The sequence below is a fragment of the Danio rerio genome, chromosome 9 (assembly GCF_049306965.1).
Source record: "Danio rerio strain Tuebingen ecotype United States chromosome 9, GRCz12tu, whole genome shotgun sequence".
NCBI classification, from domain to species: domain Eukaryota; kingdom Metazoa; phylum Chordata; class Actinopteri; order Cypriniformes; family Danionidae; genus Danio; species Danio rerio.
Genome location: NC_133184.1, coordinates 54,122,977 through 54,145,000, shown reverse-complemented (window position 1 = coordinate 54,145,000; position 22,024 = coordinate 54,122,977). Strand labels below are relative to the sequence as shown.

At 38.8% G+C, this 22,024-nt stretch overlaps 1 protein-coding gene across 5 annotated transcripts in view; it reads left to right on the top strand.

The window, feature by feature from the left end:
- tanc1b (tetratricopeptide repeat, ankyrin repeat and coiled-coil containing 1b) overlaps positions 1-22,024 on the top strand; it is a 317,932-nt gene that overhangs the window by 175,428 nt on the left and 120,480 nt on the right. For all 5 annotated transcript variants that reach the window (XR_012385665.1, XM_068223687.2, XM_021479050.3 and 2 more), the window contains one exon: positions 7,187-7,459. Coding sequence is in view for 4 of the 5 variants with exons in the window: in XM_068223687.2 (XP_068079788.2) it covers positions 7,187-7,459 (273 nt within the window). In the remaining variant the exon portion in view is untranslated. The remainder of the gene's footprint in view (positions 1-7,186; positions 7,460-22,024) is intronic.

The window sequence follows — 22,024 nt, the reverse complement described above, 5'->3', positions numbered from 1 at the left end:
AAATTTCAAAACAATCAATGCCAATAAAGAAAACATTGATTTCCATGTTGGATTCTAGGTGGACTGCAAAAAAATGCCAAAATACAGGAATTGCAGATATGGAAAATTATAATAATAAACTATAGAATACAAACTGTTGCACTCATTGTAAAGTTTTTTTGCTGTGAGTTGAGAACATTAGTTATAGAGTAGAAACAATTTTGCTTAATCCTCCTTTACATTCATCCAGTTGCTAAGACTAGGAGTATCCCGCAAGTGCACAGAGACTCCCAAATGCCCACAAATGAATGATAATTTCTTGCAAACCGGTCGTTAAATACATTGCACACCCCTCTCGCCCCTACTCAGATACGTCGCTCACTCCACCCCTGACACCCCTCAACGGGCCTGACACAGACACACACACACAGACAGACACACACACAACGCGCTGCAGACGTTTTGGCCCCAACGGCCTTCCATACTGGAGCGACTCCCCTCAGATTCAACACGCATGATCACGTTCATCAAATTTGCTTAAACTAAGCGTCCTAAAGTATTACTGTATTTCACAAGGATTCTGACACAGCAACGCGAAGCATACACTTTCGTTGCGTTTAATGAGGAAACACGCTAAACTTGGAGGCTCATGCTGAAAGGCAGAGTAATGCCCTGTCTTTGACAGCTCGCGACTTCACCAGACGTTCTGAGTACATTCACATAAGACACCAATACTCTGATTTTAATATGATTAAGATTATACTATTATTTAAATTCTACCGTGTAGCCTTAAAAGGAACCTTACCTTAAAGGAACACCGAGTCACGAAATGCGGAGGATTTTCTTTCTGTTCGCCATGCGGTATCAACTTACAACAGAAGTCGAAAGTTAAAAATGAAACACCCGAAATTGCATGAAACTCTGGATAACCTGTGATGCAACTAATTGTTTTATACTGGAACTTGCCTTCAAAAAGTGCTTCCTTGGTCTTATCCACATTTATTGCATGTTGAACACACGTCCACCACAACAGGAAGTAAAAAAACCTGAACTGCGTTAATTGCGTTAATTTATTTTAACGCGTTAATTATTTAAAATTATTCGCATGCGTTAACGCGTTAATTTTGACAGCGCTACTCTAGATTCTTTCTCATGTTGAACAGAAAGTTGGAAAGCAGCAGGCATTGACTGCCGTAGTATTTTTGTTCCTGCTATGGATGTCAATTGTTTTACTTCAACAGAAAAAACAAACTAATATCTATTTGAGTACATTATTTTTTTATGTGAAATATCTCTTTAAAAGGGCTTGGAAAAATAAGAAAATGTCTAAAAATGTGATATTCCTGAATGTTCGTAGTGTATGTGTGTGAATGGAAGTGTATGGGTGTTTCCCAGTGATGGGTTGCAATTGGAAGGGCATCCACTGGGTTTCCTAGTGATGGGTTGCAGCTGGAAAGCCGTCCACTGCGTAAAAGGTGCTGGATAAGTTTTCAGTTCATTCCATTGTCGACCCCAGATTAATAAAAGAACTAAGCCGAAAAGAAAAGGAATGAATGAATCTTTGAGCAATGACAACAGCGAGGTTTACAGTGTAGTTATTTAGTTAAAATTTAATCAAGATTAAATTAAGATTTAATCAAATTAATTAATAAATAATAATCAGTCAATGGTGTTTTATTTTCTTTATTTTGAGTAAATTATGAGTAAATTAAGATTTTGAGGGGAAATATCTTGGGGAAAAAATGACAAATTACAAAAGTTCTGGTAGCTGTTTAAAAAATGGACAGCCGTGGAGTTTCATTGGTCAAAATCTTAGAAGGATCTCTCAAAAGAGGTTTTGTTATTATTTTATCATTTTTATCCATATGATTTTTGAGGTGGCATTGAGAACATTCACTTAGTATAGAAGAAACTTTCAAAATAAATCATTAAAAAGAGTTCACACTTAGCTGATGATTGATTATAAAGCGTGTTTGGCATGCTGTCCTGGGAGTAGGGTTGTAACGGTATGAATTTTTTACGGTATGATAATCGTCTACGGTTTGACGGTTTCGCGGTATACGGTATGTTACAAATGTTACAAAATAATAGAACAGTGAAGCAAATTTGACTTTTTCCAAATAATATATTTTCAGTTACTATAAACAACACCACTTACAATGAACAAATAAAAAAATAAGAAAATAATAAATAATGTGTCAAAGTCCAAATAAAGTCCAAATAAACATGGTGCAAATCCTCAGTAAAAAATAGATATAAATATTTACTATACTATAAATAGTTACATAACGAAATTAGATTCAATATGGAACATCCTTAGGTTTTATGTGCCAGCATGGATATGGTTGTCTGTGGATATGGATTTGGATATGGTTGTCTGCAATGCAGACAAACAGCTGCACCTTCATTTGCGTCTTTTGAAAACAGCAAGAGCAGCAGTTCGTCTTTGCTGTGTCACTGTTTTGTCATGTTTCTGTGCTGCTGTGCATGCAAAAGTACTTAGTATGAGAATTATTTCATGCAAAACTTTTTTTTTGCGTTTTATTTAGCCGCGCATAAATGTATGCCTATCTCTCATTCCGTGTTGTTCAAAAAGCTCGTTTTTGGTCCACAAACAAAAGCGAAACCTATGCTTATTGGTTGTGATATAGCGAGTTTGAACCAATCTGGGCATGGAGGAGGGACAATGCATCAATGTATCATGTCTGGTTTGTCCGGAGACACAGTGACGAGCGTTTCTTTGTCAAATCAGCGTTGTCAAATTTTGATGACGTAACCGCACTGATTCCGGAGCCTCTGAAAGAGGCAATCCGTTTGTGTTATGTGATACAGCACTGGAAAGCTGAGATTCTCTTCTTTATGCCAATTGTATGAATTGTATGAATCAAATCAGCGGATCAAAAGTTATTAAACATTTAAGAGCAATACTTATTTTTAGCCGCGGGCGGCTGTCTCGGTCTTTAAGGGTTAAAACCGTTGATATGCAATTGTTCAAGGTATGATAATCGTGCACGTTCAAATCGTGGTAGACCGTCATACCGGTATATTGTTACAACCCTACCTGGGAGATAAGATCCTCGAGCCCGGGGCTCCCTCCCATTTGCAAGGTGAGAGGGGAGTTTGAGCTCAGGTAGATCTCGAGAACTCCCCTGCTGTAGTTGCTAATGAACAGATAGTGATTACTACTTACTAGGAGCATGTCTATGGTGCCAATTTAGATTAGTCAAATAAGTTAAGTTGCATGTATTTGGATTGTGGGAGGAATCCGGGGGAAACCTACGTGAGCACGGGGAGAAGGTGTAAACTCTGCACAGAAACGTCAACTGGCTTGGTAAGGGCTAGAACCAGAGATGTTCTTGCTGTGAGGCAACAGTGCTAACCACTGGGTCACCGTGCCACCCATCTAGGAAAGGAGGAGGAGTAGGGTGGAATGGGGGATTCTTCAATTATGGAACTGGATGGAGTTCATCAGTTCCATTATGGAGTTATATGGAACTGAGGGTATTTATAGTCGCTTAGGAATTGTCTGTTTGCCGCTTACTGTATAAGCAGGCGGGTCTGTGTGTCTGTCTGAATGATTGAGTGTGTGTATGAGCGTTTAGAAGGGTGCGTGTGTGCATGCGAGAACGTGTGTGTGTCTGTGTGTGTGAACTCTGACACATGACACATGCAGCTGTTGTCACATGTGTTGTTCTGTGATAAATGAAACTGAAGCACAGATTCAACCGTCGCCCTCAGATCACTGCGCAAACACACGTGCATGAATTCACACACACACACACACACACACACACACACACACACTTTATTTACTATTATTCTGGTGTGTATTGTTTTTTCATTCATTTTCTTGTCGGCTTAGTCCCTTTATTAATCTGGGTCGCCACAGTGGAATGAACCGCCAACTTATCCAGCAAATGATTTACGCAGTGGATGCCCTTCCAGCCACAACCCAACACTGGGAAGCACCCATAGATTCTCATTCAAACACACACACACACACACACACACACACACACACACTACGGCCAATTTAGCTTATTCACTTCCCCTATACCGCATGTGTTTGGACTGTGGGGGAAACCGGAGCACTTGGATGAAACCCACGCCAACACGGGGAGAACATGCAAACTCCACACAGAAATGCCTTGTCCAACAGGAGCTCGAACCAGCAACCTTTATGCTGTGAGGCGATTGTGCCACCCATTGAGCCACCGTGACACTGTGTTTTGTCTGTTCATGGTATATTTATGTGAACATTTTATCAAAGCCAATCTAAAGTGATCAGCGTGTCTGTAATGGGGTTGTGTGCAGATGTTCATTAGGTGAGTGTGTTGATAAGGTCAGCGAGGACTCATCTCTGTTTATCAGATATAAATATGACCAGCAGACGTGAGTTATGATGGTCATCTGAGATTGATTCTGCTCATCCGTCTCGTCTGACCTTTTTCATTTACGCTCAGTCCTGTCGAGCTGCTCTTCAGCTGTATTTATCAGTTGATATGAGAAATGTTTCACTTTATTAGTTATACGATGATTTTGACATTGAAAACTTCTAATTATAGAAGAAACTTTAAAAATTAACCATGATTAATCGCATCCAAAATAAAAGTTTGTTAAACATTACTTGGGAAATATTTGGAAAAAGAATTATAATTTCATTGCAGGACTAATAACTTTGCCATTAAACAAATATACATTTTACAGGGATTACAGGCTTGTGATTGCATTCTAATAGACTCTCACACTCAATGTCTTTGTTTTCATGAATCATCAGTTTTGAATGAATCATCTGATTAAATGATTCAGTGATCCATTCATAAGGACTCTCGCTGGCTTTGTTTCATGAATCATCTGTTTTGAACAAATCATTTAAATGAATGATTCAGAGATCCAATAATGAGAACGGTCAATGGCTTTGATTCATGAATCATATGATTTGAACAAATCATTTGAATGAATGATTCTGTGGTCCATTTATAAGGACAGTCATTTATTTTTTTCATGAATCATTTGTTTTGAACAAATCGTTTGAATCAATTTTTTTAATGAATCATTTGAACAAATAATTTAGTCATCCAGTCATAAGGATAGTAATTTGCTTATTTTCATAAATCATCAGTTTTGAATGACTTATTTAATTGAATGATTCAGTAGTTCATTCAAAAGGACAGTCACTGACTTTGTTTTATGAATCGTCTGATTTGAACATATCGTTTGAATCAATTTTTTATTGATCCATTCATAAGGGTAGTCACTTCCTTTGTTTCATAAATCAGCAGTTTTGAAGGAATCATTTGAATGAACGATTTAGTGAACCATCCATAAGGATAATAACTTGCTTAGTTTTCATGAATGATCAGCTTTGCATGAATCATTTGATTAAATCAATGATTCAGTGATCTGTTCATAAGAACAGTCACTGGCTTTGAGTCATGACTCATCTGATATGAACAAATCATTTGAATGAAGGATTTAGAAATCCATTCATGAGGACAGTCATTTTCTTTTTTTCATGAATCATCTGATTTGAACAAATCATTTGAATTATTTTTTTTTTAATTGATTCATTCATAAGGACCCTCACTGGCTTTGTTTTATGAATCATTTGTTTTCAATGAAATATTTGAATCTTTTTTTTTATTCAAATGAATCATCTGAACAAATAATTTAGTCATAAATTCATAGGGATAGTAACTTGCTAAGTTTTTATGAATAATCATTTTTTAATGAATCATTTGTTTAAATGATTCAGAGATCCTATCATAAATACATTTACTTGCTTTGTTTCACGAATCAACTGTTTTGAACGAATCATTTAAATTGATTTTTTATTGATTCATTTATAAGGACACTCACTGGCTTTGTTTCATGAAACATCAGCTTTGCATGAATCATTTGATTAAGTCAATGATTCAGTGATCCATTCATAAGCACAGACCATGGCTTTGAGTCATGACTCATCTGATATGAACAAATCATTTGAATGAAGGATTTAGAAACCCATTTATAAGGACAGTCATTTTCTTTGTTTCATGAATCATCTGATTTGAACGAATCATTTGAATTATTTTTTTAATTGATTCATTTATATGGACACTCACTGGCTTTGTTTAATGAATCATTTGTTTTGAACAAAATATTTTAATCTTTTTTTATTCGAATGAATCATCTGAACAAATAATTTAGTCATCCGTTCATAGGGATAGTAACTTGCTTAGTTTTATGAATCATACTTTTTTAATGAATCATTTGTTTAAGTGATTCAGAGATCCATTCATAAATACATTCACGTGCTTTGTTTCACGAATCAACTGTTTTGAACGAATCATTTATTTGATTTTTTATTGATTTATTTTTAAGAACACTCACTGGCTTTGTTTCATGAAACATCAGCTTTGCATAAATCATTTGATTAAATCAATGATTCAGTGATCCATTCATAAGCACAGACACTGGCTTTGAGTCATGACTCATCTGATACGAACAAATCATTTGAATGAAGGATTTAGAAACCCATTTATAAGGACAGTCATTTTCTTTGTTTAATGAATCATCTGATTTGAACAAATCATTTGAATTATTTTTTTTTTTAATTGATTCATTTATATGGACACTCACTGGCTTTGTTTAATAAATCATTTGTTTTAAACAAAATATTTTTATCTTTTTTTTTATTCGAATGAATCATCTGAACAAATAATTTAATCATCCGTTCATAGGGATAGTAACTTGCTTAGTTTTCATGAATCATCATTTTTTTTAATGAATCATTTGTTTATATTATTCAGAGAACCATTCATAAATACAGACACTTGCTTTGTTTCACGAATCAACTGTTTTGAACAAATCATTTGAATTGATTTTTTATTGATTAATTTATAAGGACACTCACTGGCTTTGTTTCATGAATCATCATTTTAATGAATCATTTGATTGAATGATTCAGTGATCCATTCATAAGAACAGTCACTTGCTTTCTTTCATGAATCATCTGATTTGAATGAATCATTTAAATGAATGATTCAGTGATACATTCATAAAAACAGTAACTTGCTTTATTATTGTAAATTATATTAAATCAATCCTTCAATTTGGGGAGATACATCTTTTCATGCCTTGCCTTTCCTAGAAAAGAATGAATCCGAGTCATATGCATGAACAGGATCACTAATATCTGGATGTGTGTCTTTGTTCTGTGGTCCAGCCACCATCACCAGCTCCTCTGAGAATGAGGAGCGCAGCGGCTCCAGCCTGGAGTGGAGTAAAGAGGGCAGTATAAGGAGCTGCGGTCAGCATGTTCTGGGACAGACGGCCACGCGGACAGACACATGCTCTCCGGTGGCCGAGGAGGAACCATCAGCGTCTGGGACAGGCTTACGGATCGTCCCCAACACCAAGAAGAACTCAGAAGGACCCGTCCAGTATACCACACAGAACCCGTCCAGCCTGATGATGCCTCGACCAAACTCAGTGGCAGGTAAGAGCTCTGTGATTCTTGAGCTGATGACTGATGCGTGACTGCTGGAATGAAGCAGAGGCTCATGGGAAGATGTTGCCATCAGGTCAAAAGTGTGTGTGTGTGTGTGTCTGTGTGTGGTGTAGATTGTGAGAGCTCATTATCAGGACACACATTCTTTCTGCTGTTGCTCTGTGAGGAAGCAGAAACATTGGGCAGCTGTTTTGAGTGAGAGTGTGTGTGTGTGTGTGCATTGGTTTTGGTGGTTTATAAGGACTGTTTTTTTATATAATTATATTGGTATGACCTAATTGTACTCTATTAAGGTGCTTTATAAGGACATGCTGGGTGTCCTTGTAATTCAAAACACTTCATAATCATAATTTCCCACAGGTTTCATGTGAGGCTTCTGTTTAGAGGTAGGGATATAATAAACAGTGGCTGTTAGGGTATAAAAACATCATGTCTGTGGATGGAGAGTCAGCAGAGTGTAAATGTGAGTGTGTGTGTGTGTGTGTGTGTGTGTGTGTGCGCTCTGTCTTTAGCATCAGTTCCACATTCCTCAGGCTGGTCTGACTGATCACGTGATGTTTCCCGCTCCTCTGTCTGCTTGGTGAATCTTGCAGAAGCATGTTGTATTTCTCACTCAAATCAACAGAAACAACTCCAATTAAATATATATTGTGACTATATATGAAGATTTATCTCATCATAATACAGGGTTTCTTAAAAAGTCTAAAATTTAAAAATCAAAATTGCAGGCCTTAAAAAGTCAACCCAGGCTCATTGTGGAAACGTAGTCCCGCGGACGTTTCTGGAGACCACGGAATACGTCCCGGCGGGTACGTACGGCTGCAGTTTTTGTTTTCGCGAATCTGCGCTTTTTCGCACTTCAGACGCCTCTCGCGGGCGCGAACCTGTTCTCGCGTGAACCTGCCGGAGGCCGCTGTCCGACTGACCAGATGATTGACTGCGCGACCGGCCAATCGGCCGACTCGCCCTCCTCCTTCCCTGAACCCAACTGATTTTACCGATCGACCCGCCCGCTCGCTTCCCTAAACCCGAGCAACAGTTCACAAAAGCCGTCCAAAAAAATAAAAGCCCTGATTTTTATTATTCCACCGCGTTTTCGGATTTCGCCGTGTTCTCACCCTGTCACGAAACTCGTTTACTTAATTTTTGGGATTCTGTTTTTGTATTACCTGATTGCTGGAACTGCTCTTCCCCGGACTCGAAACCGGTCGCCGGGTTGACCCCTCTCCGCATCTCAAGCCTGTCGACGTACACGCTGAGCTGAGTGGACAAACGGGTTGCAGCGGGGAAGCCCTCCACAAGGAGATAAGGCAAGCGCGAAAGGAAACAGCGTCACACCGCCCCGCAACGTTCGCTTGAAAAAAAATAAACGCGGCCGTACGTACCCCCCGGGACGTATTTCACTCTCTCCAGAAAAGTCCGCGGGACTATGTTTTCAGAATGAGCTTGGGTTGTAAAAAGTCTTAAATTCGCTGTTCTAGGTCTTAAATATTTTGCACAGGTCTTATTTTTCCGATGTCCATGTAACACTACATCTAATGCTCATTTTAGATGTTTTCGTGATGTTGTAGTTCTTTATTTCACTAGTCCAATTGTAATTTGCAGTATTAAAACTACAAATGAGACCAGCATGCTCATGCCTCAGTGCGCGCGGCGAATGTGACGTCATCGTTGTGTTTGCGGAGGTTTGCTTTGGGTGCCCGCGTCAGGATTTTGACTGCCGGAGCTCACGGAATGTCTTAAGCCTTGAGTGAACAGTTCGCGCGGCGCTGCTTTGATTTGAGTTGAATAAATATATATATATGCATTACGATAATATCTTTGTGCATATGTATAAGGTTATTCAGTACCAAAGCAAATTTTGGAACTTATCTAGCTAAAAATTAACTGACAATCACAGTCCAAAAAGTGAATGTAAACATTACTTTGATTAAGCTTGAACTTAAGACTTAGCCTGAGAGTAAACCTGCCCCAGACCAGGCTAGTTTCCCAGCATAATTATCCAGAGTAACTGAGTTTGAACTATCGTAATTTTGATTTATGAAACGGAATCCGCCATTAATAAACCTGACTACATCAAACCTGGCTTTTACTCTAAGCTAGGTTTATGGAACAGACCCCAGGACTGAGTGTTTGTTTGCAGTCATCACATATTAGTTTTGTTTTCTGTTTGTTTTTGCCTGCCATGTTCCTGATTTCAGCTTTGTTATTGTTGTTATATTCTGAGTGCTGCCTAGTTTTTGACCTTATGCCCGTTTTCGACTGTTTTAGATGCACTTTATGTGCCTGTTTGCCCCTGTTTTGACCATTGCCTGCTTACACGAATTCTCTAATTAAATTGCACTTGAATCCTTACCTCTGTTGTCCCTCATCTCACGCACGTGACAATCAGACCTTACAACAACTATTAATAGAGGTGTGAACCTATACTGGTCTCACGGTTCGGTTACGATTATCATGCCTTTGATTCGGTTCAATTTGATATCTCGGTGCAGCACGGTGCATTGACCATGCTTTCTATATACAGTGGTATATTTTAGGGGGGAGGCTATAACAAGCTGTTTGTATAAACACACAGACACACAGCACCACACTGTCGCTCATTCAAACACATACACAAACATAGACAGCACCAAACACACACACACGCACTGAAGCCCTCGCAACAGGGAGAGCTCGCGCTGAGCAAGCAGAAAAACTAAAAAAAACGTAAAAAAGAAGCACTTTTCTGACGGTCCCTTACTGAGAGCTTCTCTCAGCGTGAGGTCTCCCGGCTAAACACATATTGCGAGGGCTTAAACGGAGCAGTGCTTGTAATGTCGAGCGAAAAAAACATAACCAGCTTTGTCTTTCTGTAAGAAACACACTTTAGATCTTTTTAGGGTAAGAGGTTTTTGAGTTATTGCTGTCTATAATGTGTGTCAGGAATATCGAAAACAAAACCAACTGAACCGCGCTCATTTCAGGCGCCCCCCTGGATATACAGCGCCCGTAGCATTTGCCTATGGTGCCTTTACCACGGACCGGCCCTGAGTTGGCTGAGTGTTGTAAATACTCGCGCTCACCTCCCTCGCGACAGAGCGCATAGGAGATAAATGACGTCACTACATAATAACCGGTTATGATTATTACTGAACCGATAACTTATTGTCCGCGTCTGCATCGCGGTGCACCAAAGAAACAATTAATTTTGACACTCCTTACTATTAACATTTTTCATTTTTTTTAACTCATTCCTTAGTAACCCTCAAGTAAATCTATAGCTACTGAGTGTGAATATTGTTACGTCCCTGATGGTAAGTGTCTAGGAGTGGGAGTAACAGTGAAAAGTTTTAAAAATGTTGGTTGGGGTGAGTGTGGGTCAGTCCCCTGCCTTCATGACAACACACCAAATTCAAGTTAAATAATTTATTAACAAATGTACAACAGTAAAACAAAACTGGGAAGCAAAAATAGACTTCAGGAGGGGGAAAGGCCAAAACAACAAACAAAAATACACTAGCTAGTTAGGGAGTAAAACTGTCCAAACTGAAAGTAAAATTAAATCAACAATAGAAATGTACACTAACTCCCTAACTAAACATACACAAGAGAAAAAGGGTTTTAGAAATAAAATGGCACCCACCTACCTACGGCTTCCAAACACAAAGTTAAGCTGCGTCCCAAATGGCACACTATACACTATGCACTCATGCACTATGTACTTATGCACTTACACACTCAACAGGATAGTATATGTATGTAGTGCTGTCCCAAATGGCACACTAATGTTTTTTTACTAAGCGGAAATTCAAACCGTTTCCCTGATGACGTTTGACTGTTGCCAAATCAGTGAAATAAACGACTGAATTATTAAGTAATACCTGCCGTGAGTATTGCCGCATTTACCATCCGGAGGCGCTATAATCACTCTCGTAGGAGAAATTTGCTTTCACTATCCAAAATAAATAAAGTTATTCAACATGTGCGTCCGATCGCTCCGCCCCTTCCGCTACGTAAGCAAACCTGCGGTCGTGGAGTGCGTGAAGTGTTCATCATTACACACTTCATTTTAGTGGCTGAATGAGTGCATCATCCGGGTAATTAAAGTGCACTTATTATTTTGAGAGTTTTCAATGTGAACACACTACTTACACTATTTATACTACAAAATGGCGTAAAATAGTGCATAAGTATGCGATTTGGGACGCAGCTTTAGTTTTCCAAAACAGAGCTCAAATGGCTTCCGAGGCTTTAACAACAGATTTTAACTTCAACAAGTTAAACACAACAGCACCAATAATCTTTCTCAATAGAGCAACCAGGCAGGAGAGAGACCACACTCTGGAAGCAAGCTTCAATGTGGCTTGCAACTGGCAGGCTTTTAAGCTTGCCGGGCAACGAGTAACAGGTGCAATCAATCAACTTCCTCTCCTCCACACCTAGCTGAGAAACAGGTTGCAGGAACAGAGAGGGAGAGAGAGAAACCAAACACAATAATACATTCAAAACACCATGGAATGTAACAATATGTATGTGCATGTACAGTATGTTTGTGTCTGTGTATGTATATATATATATATATATATATATATATATATATATATATATATATGAGTGTGTGTGTGTTATTTGACCAGGCTGATGGGCTTATAGATGATTTTAGACATTAGTCTCGTCATTATTTGGGTCATATCTGTACTATTTCATATTTAATGTTGAATATTTAGTAGGATAAATATCTGCCTTTATCTTTTGCTTGCATCAGAATCTAAAGCTGATGTTTTGATGTTAGCAGAAGCTGTTTTGGTGTTTTAAGAGAGGTGTGTGTGTGTGTGGTTTATTTTGATGTCTGTGTTGTGGAAGGTAAGGTGCGGAAACGTTTCTCATAAAAAGCTGTCAGACATTAAACTAAGCGAGTCGACGTGAAGCAATAAACAGCGCTTGGCATCATAAAGCATGAGCAGTTGTCAAGGTTAGAGTTTGTGTGTGTGTGTGTGTGTGTGTGTGTGTGTGTGTGTGTGTGTGTGTGTGTGTGCGTGCGTGCGTGCGTGCGTGTGTGTCTGTCTGTCTGTCTGTCTGTCTGTCTGTCTGTCTTTGTCTGTGTCTGTCTGTCTGTGTGTGTGTGTGTGTGTGTGTGTGTGTGTGTGTGTGTGTGTGTGTTCACATTTTCATTTTGTACACCTGCTTGCTTTTACTCATTTCGCATCCTGTTTGGCCTCAGTGCATAAAGCATTCATCTTTACAGAGCGTTTGCTAGATCTGTAACCTCACTACATTCACAGCTGCCAATGTGATGTTACCACACACACACACACACACACACACACACACACACACACACACACTTAAACACACACATTACTGCTACTAATGGGAATAGAGGTATTTTGTGATCTTGGATGCAATTTATTTTCTGCTTAAAGAGCAGGTCACATGATATGTTCAAGTGTCCTAATATTGAGTTGAGTCTCCGACACCAGGCTTAAATGCATCTAAGAATGTGTGTTTAATATTGAAATCATGTTATTTGGGGACACTGATAATCATTATGGACCCATTTAATGTTATTTTTTAGTTCATTTTAACAGTGTTCTCTCTTTAAAAGAACATTCATTCATTCTCCTGCAGCTTAGTCGCTTATTTTTCATTGGTCGCCACAGTGGAATGAACCACTAACTATTCCAGCATATCTTATACATGGCGTATCCAGCTGCAACCTAGTACTGGGAAACACCCATACACTTTCGCATTCACACAAACACTCGTACACCATGGCCAATTTAGTTCATTCAATTCACTTACGAACATTACAGTTTACTCTGAGTGAGTCAAGAACCACTTCAAACAATTCAGTAAGTGAAAGAATCATTTAAATGATTCAAATGGCACTCGGCATTGAATAATCATTTATTTACAGAGTTTTTATATATTTGTTTATAGAGTAAACACTGTTTTAATGTGTTTTAGTTTTAATGTGTCATTCTGCTAGATATTCCAGAAAAATCTTCCTGTTTTTTTTTTTTAAACAGGACCTATTTAATATTTCTTGAAGTCCTCATTTACTCATGAAGTACTCTTTCCAGCCGATATAGGTGCATGTGCTTCTGTCTTAAAGCCTGAGTGTCCTCTGGCCTGATGATGTGATTGTTGGCTTTGTGACTCCTCTGAGAGGACGAAGGGAAGAACAGGACGGCATCATTAGGTGATGTTCACAGAGGACAGGTACAGGACGCATTGTCTTACAGACTCTGGACGGGTGCTGACTTTGTGCAACACAACATGATGGAGCAAAAGTGGAGTTAGGGCCTACTCACACTCTGCTATCCGAACTGTGCCCAGGCCCATTTCCCGGATCGTTTGAGAAGTGTGAGTGCTCTGAATCGGGCTCAGGCACAGTTTATGAGCGTCAAAAGTGGCTGATCTGCTCGGCAAAATATTGGACTGCGTGTCACTGCATCCAAAACAACTAAAGCGATATAACTAAAGAAATCTCCACTGTGCTAAGTGAAAGTGTTACTTAACAGCGCATGATCGATGACGTATGCGTGCCCAGGCCCGAATGCGATGTGAATGCGGGCCGTCGGGGGAGATGGGATGTGGGGCAAGCTTGCTTTGGCCCAATTCAAGGCAACTGTACATACTGTAGTCTGAGTACGCCCTTAGATTTGCAGTGAAAGTTATAGCAGTTATTGAATAATGAGATCCAATTTGTGAATGTGTTGTTCCAAAATGTTCGAACTAGTAAATAAATCCACTTCAAAGACTCATTCTTGAGCTAGCTGCTGTTTTGAGTCACTTATGTTGAATTGGCAACTCAGTTGCTGTCAGTTTTAATGATTCATTTATGAACAGATGGTTCTTGTTAATTGAATTAATTCTTTTTAAATGTTTGTACCAGTTAAGGTTCAAGTCATTCATCAGACAATATTTGCATCATTATAAGTGGTTAATTAAAAAAATATATATTATTACCATCTAGTTGGAACCACTTCATCAATAAGCAGATTTGTGTCTCAGCTGTTTAATTGAGCAAATGCGAGTTCTTTTGCGTTGGCTGGATGATCACTGATTCATTCATGATACAGGGTTTCCGCAGCATCCTAAAGCATCAAAAATTAAAAAATGTAAATTTTAGCCATTAAAAAGTCTTAAATCTGCTGTTCTGTCTTAAATATTTTTGCACAGGTCTTATTTTTCCGATGTAACGCTACATCTAATGCTCATTTAAATTCTTTTTTGTTGTTGTTGCTTGGTTTTCCTGGTGTTGTAGTTCTTTATTTCACTAGTCCAAATGTATATTGCGGTATTACAACTACAAATGAGACCAACATGCAACAGCCAATCAGCTTTCAGTTATTGAACTCAGACGAATGGGACGTCATCGCAGAGTTTGCGGAGGTTCGATTTTGGGTGGACGCGACTTAATTTCGGCTAAAAAATTTTTGAGTCTTGAGCGAATAGTTTGCGCAGCACCATGCTTTTATTTGAGTTGAATATGAGTCACTTTGAGGAGATTTTGTCTGAAACAGGTACACCTATACAGACATATATGATGAGCATTAACCAGATGAGCATTAATTCTTAGCTAGAAATCACAACAGCAGTGGAAAAGGAAGAACGTTTTTGTTAAAAAGTTTGGAAAAACCTGAACGATAAGTATGTTAAAACCAAAAGAGGTCATGGCAAAAGTTGGTAACTGGAAAGGAATATTTGAACCTATCGGTTTACAATATACCGATGCCCTGTTTCTCCAGGTTTTATTGGTGATAATGCTCAGGAATGTTGGACCATTATTGCCTTTTTTTTCTTATAAGTAGAGGACAGAAACTAACCAGCCAGTAATGTGAGAATTGTTGACTGGGCAAATTTTTTAATTAAATTTTTTTTGCTTTTATTCTTTCCATAATAAAAATACAATTGTAGGGCAACCCATGTCCTGTAGTCATTAATATTTAACTTTAATAGGGAAAAATGTCCCAGAAATGAAAAAAATCAAGTGATGCATCAAAGTTTAGTTTAAAAAAATATAAAAATAAATCTTGAAAGGTTATAAAAATCTTAAAAATCATTAAAATAATTTATTTAAAAAAAAAATGTGTATATATATATATATATATATATATATATATATATATATATATATATATATATATATAGTTTTAAAATCTTGACTGATATTAATGATACTACGTATTTCCGGAAACTTCCTACTTTGTTTATCCGTCTGACTTTACGGTGGCAGTCAGCGAAGGTGCGCGATACCTTTACATGTTTGTTTGTTTTTTCCTGTAGTTCAATGATGCATCTAACCTGTCTTCAGCACTGTTCAATTTGTGCGTGTTTTTGATATTGTGATATAGGTCTTAAAATTTAGAATTGATGGTCTTAAAAAGTCTTACATTTGACATTATGATATCTGCAGAAACCCTGATATAAAACACTGTCTACTTCTGAAATTGCCTGCTACTCAGTAGGCACTACATTTGAATTTGAATTTACTACTCGTCAATTAGAAAAGTGTGTCTTATACAATATGAATTTGAGCAGAATGAATGAAACTTGGACGTGCTACATCCGCCATTTTGTCATCATCACGTGACCTACCCGCTTCACTTCCATTCGCGAATACTCCCAAATGGCTTTGTGGAATAGCGTAGCGTTCATTGGATGCGCACTTTAGTATCTTTATGGAAGTAGTAGATCATCCGGCTACTTCTTGAATACTGTTTTTCAAATTCTATGAATTCGGACAAACTACTCGGCTCAGATACTGATTTTAGTGTACTATATAGGATGGAAGTGTGTAATTACGAATGCAGTCTGCTAGTTTGAGTCGTTTCCATTTAGTTGAAAGAGCTCTTAAATCAGGCCATATGATTCATAAACAAATTGTCCCAAATATAAATTCCAGATGAATTTTTGTCTAAATCCAGTGATCAAAAACCTAGAAATGTCATGGAAATTCATCTTTAAATACAAATGGTGACCCTTCATACATTGTACTTCATTTTTTATTTCATGCATTTACTTGTGTTTAGTCTTATAATGTCAGATTGACTGACACTGGTAAAACATTGACCTTTCAACACCAAGCTGACTATCACAGTGATGTTATTGCAATATTTACATATTTGATAATGGTATTGAATAAAGCTTTAGTGGACGAATACATCGAGATTCAGTTCCTTTCACAATATATCCTCAGTATATATAGTCTAGTTGAATATAGTCAGTATTTCCTATAGTATTTTTTCTTCTGCAGAAAGTCTTTGGTTTATTTTGGCTACAATAAAAGAAGTTTTTAATTTTTTAAACACCATTTTAAGGTCAATATTATTAGCCCCCTTAAGCAATGTTTGTTTTAGATGTCTACAGAGAACAAACCATCGTTATACAATCACTTGCCTAACTACCCTAACCTGCCAAGTTAATAAGGGTGTCACGATCCTCCAAATCCTCGATTCGATTACATTTTCGATTCTAAAGTCACGATTCGATTTTTGATTATAAAAAATTAATTAATTAATAACGAATTAATTATTTGTAGCCTACCGTTTAAACTACCTGACTTGCATGGTCTTTGTTTTACCCATAAACAAATCATACAGTAAATGAATAAAGGCAAGTTACACACATAATTACCACCTGTCAATCACTTTTTCTGCGGGACTCGTGAATAGGCAGTGATCTGTGTCGTTATAATGGCGTCGGTAAAAAAGACGCACAACCAACAGCAACCAGCCAACAGTATCTGAGGTGTTCGCTAAAATGACTAAGCACATGTGTGAAAGTAACTACTGACCCGCTGACTGCCTTGACCCGCTGTCTCGAGCGCATGACAATGTGTGTGCGTCTGTGTCTGTGTGTGAATGTGTGTGTGGTCACGTGATGAGCATTTTCAGCGGTAGTGAGAAAGGAGGGCTGCTCAGAAATGCTACACGCCAGTGTGGATGTGGATCATTGTCGTTCTAAAATGCCATTTAAAAACAAAGATGCCTGAGTGTGTATTTTTCGCGAGCGGATTTGCAACGGGTGCGGGGCGGAGGATCGCGATGCGCCCATCGTCTATCATCCCAACCGTAATACGTACATAGCAGAGCTTGCAAACTGTGTTTTTTTTGGTCGACAACACGAACGTTGTCAACATAACTCACTGGAAATCCAAAATGCTTACACACCGGCGACTTCATTGAAAGAGGAGAGGGTTTAAGCTCTGTCGACGGGTCTCCTGCATCTGCAGTTTAACAAGCACTTCAACAAGCCTGTTTTTTTCCCGCTTGGCAAGCCAAGCTGACGTGACATGGGGGCGTGGCAGCATCGACGATTCTATTTTTTGATTCGATAATCGAAATTGAGCATAAATTTCGATCGATTTCGATTAAAAATCGAAATCATGACACCCTTACTAGTTAAGCCTTTAAAATAATTTTAAGCCGAATACTAGTATCTTAAAGAATTTCTAGTCAAATATTATGTGCTGTCATCATGGCAAAGATGAAAGAAAGAGAAATGAGAAATGAGTTATTAAAACTATTATGTTTAGAAATGTGTTTAAATCGTCTCTCCGTTAGGGAGAAATTGGAGGTGGGAATACCAGGGGGTTAAAAATACATCTGTACAGGTATGTGTGTGCTTTTTAAAGCTTGACAGGCTGCATTTTGCTGTTTCTTTGTGATCTGTTTCTTCAAGTGTAAATGCCGTGGAGCTTCTGCTGCGGCTGTTTCAGTCGTGACTCTACAGGATTCTCCACCTCGGTGAATAATCATTCCCTTTAATTCCTGAGACTGAACTTCATTTGTGTCCAGGCAACCGATCCATTTACTGGACAGCTCATTAAGACCACACTGAACTCTCTTACTCTCTGTCGCTCGCTCTCGTAGAAAACAAAGAGCCCATTTTAAGCTCTCAGATATTAAAATGACTCACAAATCTCGCTCTTGTCAATCCTCCACGGCTCTGCTAATCTCAATAATGTCGGAGATTTCATCTGAAACTTTTCACAGATTCATTTTTGTCTTGAAGATGAGAAAGTTAGAGCATCCAATAAGGAACGGCAGTTTGTGGATTGTAGACAGGCAATGTAAGCATGTCATTCCAATGTAGAGCTGAAGTGTTTACTGATATACAGGGGTTTGACCATGAATCTGAAACTCTTTCCAATTTAGTGTTGGAGGTTTAATGGCTGAATTCGAGCAGCCTGGTGACCAATATTCATTGATTGCTCATTCTACCAGTAAGAGATTTAATTAGCAGAGAAATAGCACAATTTTGCCTCAAATATTGCAATGCAGAGTTCAAAAGAGGACAAATCGTTGGTGTGCATCTTGCTTGCAATACAGCAAGTCTTTGTGGTTATCAAGCGCCGCAGTGTCCAGAGTAATGTCAGCAAACCACCAAGAGGAAGAACCACATCCAGCCGCAGGGCTCGAAATTAACCTTTTTGCTTGGTAGCACTGGTGCTCCTGACTTTACAAATGTAGGCGCATCAGCCAAAATTTAGTCGCACCCACTAATTATGAGCACCGTTACTACAAGTGTTATACAAACATATTTATTGCACTTGAAATCATCAGTAATCAAACTAACAAGCAAAAATATATATGCATGCGTGAGGACAATATGTCTCAACGAAATCCCGTTATCACAAGAAAAGACACAGAGCGCTCACCGGCCCTGCACACACTGCTTGACATGAATGAATCTGTTAATGATATAACTGTGCTGTTCTCACGGGTGCTGTCTGATGTTACACTGATGCTTTTGACATGTACTGTACCTTATTATATGCATGCGTCATGTTAATAGAAATACCGGTCTTTTTTTCATGAGTAGCGATGTTGGTTTTCTCAGTGTAAGCCCGTTTGCGATGGTGTACGTGGTGTTCAATTTGACATATAGCTGCCACTTACACGGCAGACAGCATCTGGCAATTATATGAAGGATTAAACAGAAGCTCTCGTGCTAGATGTGGCAAACAGTTACCTGAAAACTCCATCCCACAGACTTTTCATAGCAGACTTGAAGCCAGTGGAAGTCTTTTACCCACTCTTGGAAAAGTGTAGATGGTGGATTAACATTCAGCACATGATCACTAGTAAGATGTGTCATTATTTGTAACTTTAGATGTCATGGTTTCTAAAACTAAATCTGTCAGTGTTATCTTCATTCTCATCTTCAGCGCTTTATCATTTTTCGCGGTAGTTGCTCTCCCTGTCATCCCAAGCCAGAAGACATTGACTGAGTGATTGACAGCTGATATTTCAGTGCTAGAGCAGTGGTGGGCCAATAAGAAGAGCGCGAAGGCGGGGCAAGCATTGCAATTGTTTTAAACCATTCCTGAGCGCTGCGTTTCGCATTTCAAGTGCAGAGATGCATCTGCGTGAATGTCTCCCGAGTCCGCGCATGTGGTGAACATTTTGCAGTGAATGCACACAACAATTTTATGCACTAGCACAAATGCTCCCAAATATATTTTGAGGCTGCATAGATAAAATTTTGAGCGCATATTTGAGCCCTGAGCAGGAGAAACTGGATGCAAGAGTAAGCCGCCTCTGAAAGGGATATCTGGGTGCTAACTCCGATGGTATCCATGAAGATTTAAATGTGCACCTCAACTCTCTTTTTTCCACCAAAACTGTTGGTTGGGAGCTACACAGGGTCAATAAACACGGCCAGGCTGGTCAATGGTGCCAGCAGTAAAAATAGTATGCTTTGGACAATGTGAAACATGTATTGTTCTCTGTTGAGTCCACCTTCACTGTCTTTCCCACATTCGGGAGAGTTATAGTGTGGAGAAGCCCCAAAGAAGTGTACAACCCAGACTATTGCATGCCTAGAATGAAGCATGGGGTGGATCAGTGATGGTTTGTGCTGCAATATCATGGCATTTCCTTGGCCCATTACTCGTGCTAGATGGGAGCATCTCTGCCAAAAACTACAGAACCATTCTGGAGGACCATGTGCACCCATTGGTTCAAACATTGTACCCTGAAGGTGGCTTCGCAAGTTTGTACATTTTGTAAGATCAAACCAAGGGAACCAAAAATAATCAATCAGTTTCTTCAGGGTTGCAATTATTTACACCATTTCAGTTGTAATCTGGAGACGTTTCTTGTGTGATGTGAAGAGCTGCTGAGCTGGGTTGCCATGTGGGTTCGCTGGCTGTAAGCTTTGTCCTCACGAGGCTTGGAGTGGAGTGTGGATTTTCAGTTCGAGGCGGCAAATAACTTTAGTCGTGTTGACTTCTGCTTTCATGGCGCCCTAAACTTAAATAGACTCTCGACACAAAGAAAAAGAAAGAAAGGTATTGGATATGGGAATGCTTGAGCTGTTCTGTTAACCCATTTCTGTCAGGGTTCGAGTCGGTTAACAGGACCTAAAGAGAAGCTGCCCTGAGCTGAAACAGAACAACTCTCCCTTCTCTCCTTTTCTCCGTTCTCAGGGGCGGTCTTAGTCACAAGGTTATTATAGTTAATGAAAAAGAAAAAACTGAAATTTTAAATCGTTCTCGTTAACTGAAATAAAAATTAAAGCGAGAGTTTAAAAAAAGTAACTGGAACTGAAACTGTATTGTGTACATACAACACTGAAACTAACTAAAATTACAGCAAAAACCTCCTTCGCTTTCATCTTTGCAAATGTATTTAATACATACTATTAATGTATACCTTTTTTTTTCAGAAGTCTTTTATTACGCACACTGTCCCGTCAATGTGGAAGAGTTCAGTCATTATCCCTCTCCCCAAAAAAAGTTAGTTGTAAGGAGAACAATGATTATAGTCCGGTAGCACTTACTTCTATTGTAATGAAATGTTTTGAAAAAATCATGATTAATTTCATAAAATCAGAGGTGAGTTGTTTTTTAGACCTTTTCCAATTTGCATGTAGGAGCAAGAGAGATGATGCTATGATAGCAGTGACTCATCATATTAATAAACATTTAGTCCAGGGGTCTCAAACTCAATTTACCTGGGGGCCGCAGGAGGCAAAGTCTGGGTGAGGCTGGGCCTCGTAAGGGATTTCACAAAAAAAAGTCCTCAAATGTCATTATTAACAGTTTTAATTATTTCTTCTGAACATGAAGTGTCCTGAACATTAATAGAAGATTGAGTGAAGATTATGAACAGTTCTTCTGAACATGGCATCTTTTGCCTACTTCTTGCTGCCAGAGACTTGACAGCGCTTCTTCTCACAAATCTGAACCACATTTGGCTTTAGAGCGGAAGCAGTTGAGACCCTCAGTATGGCTTGAAGATGATCATCATTAAGTCTAGACCTGTACTTTGACTTATTGAAGTCCTAGGGAAAAAAGTGGGGGAACTCACTCAAAACTTTCATTCCCTCACCTAAAAAAAAGGCGTATATATGTATAAATAAAACACCCCCACCCCACTCCAGTCACATCAGTCTGTACCAGTCTGTATCTACCTATAATATCAATATATATAAGATGCAGGGCAGGCACGTGCACACATAGGGCTCAACCTGTGCAGAGCACATGCCCTTTTTAGTCTTGCATAGAAAGTGCCCTTCCAAAATGATCAAAAGTGCCCCCGCGACGCGACACACCCT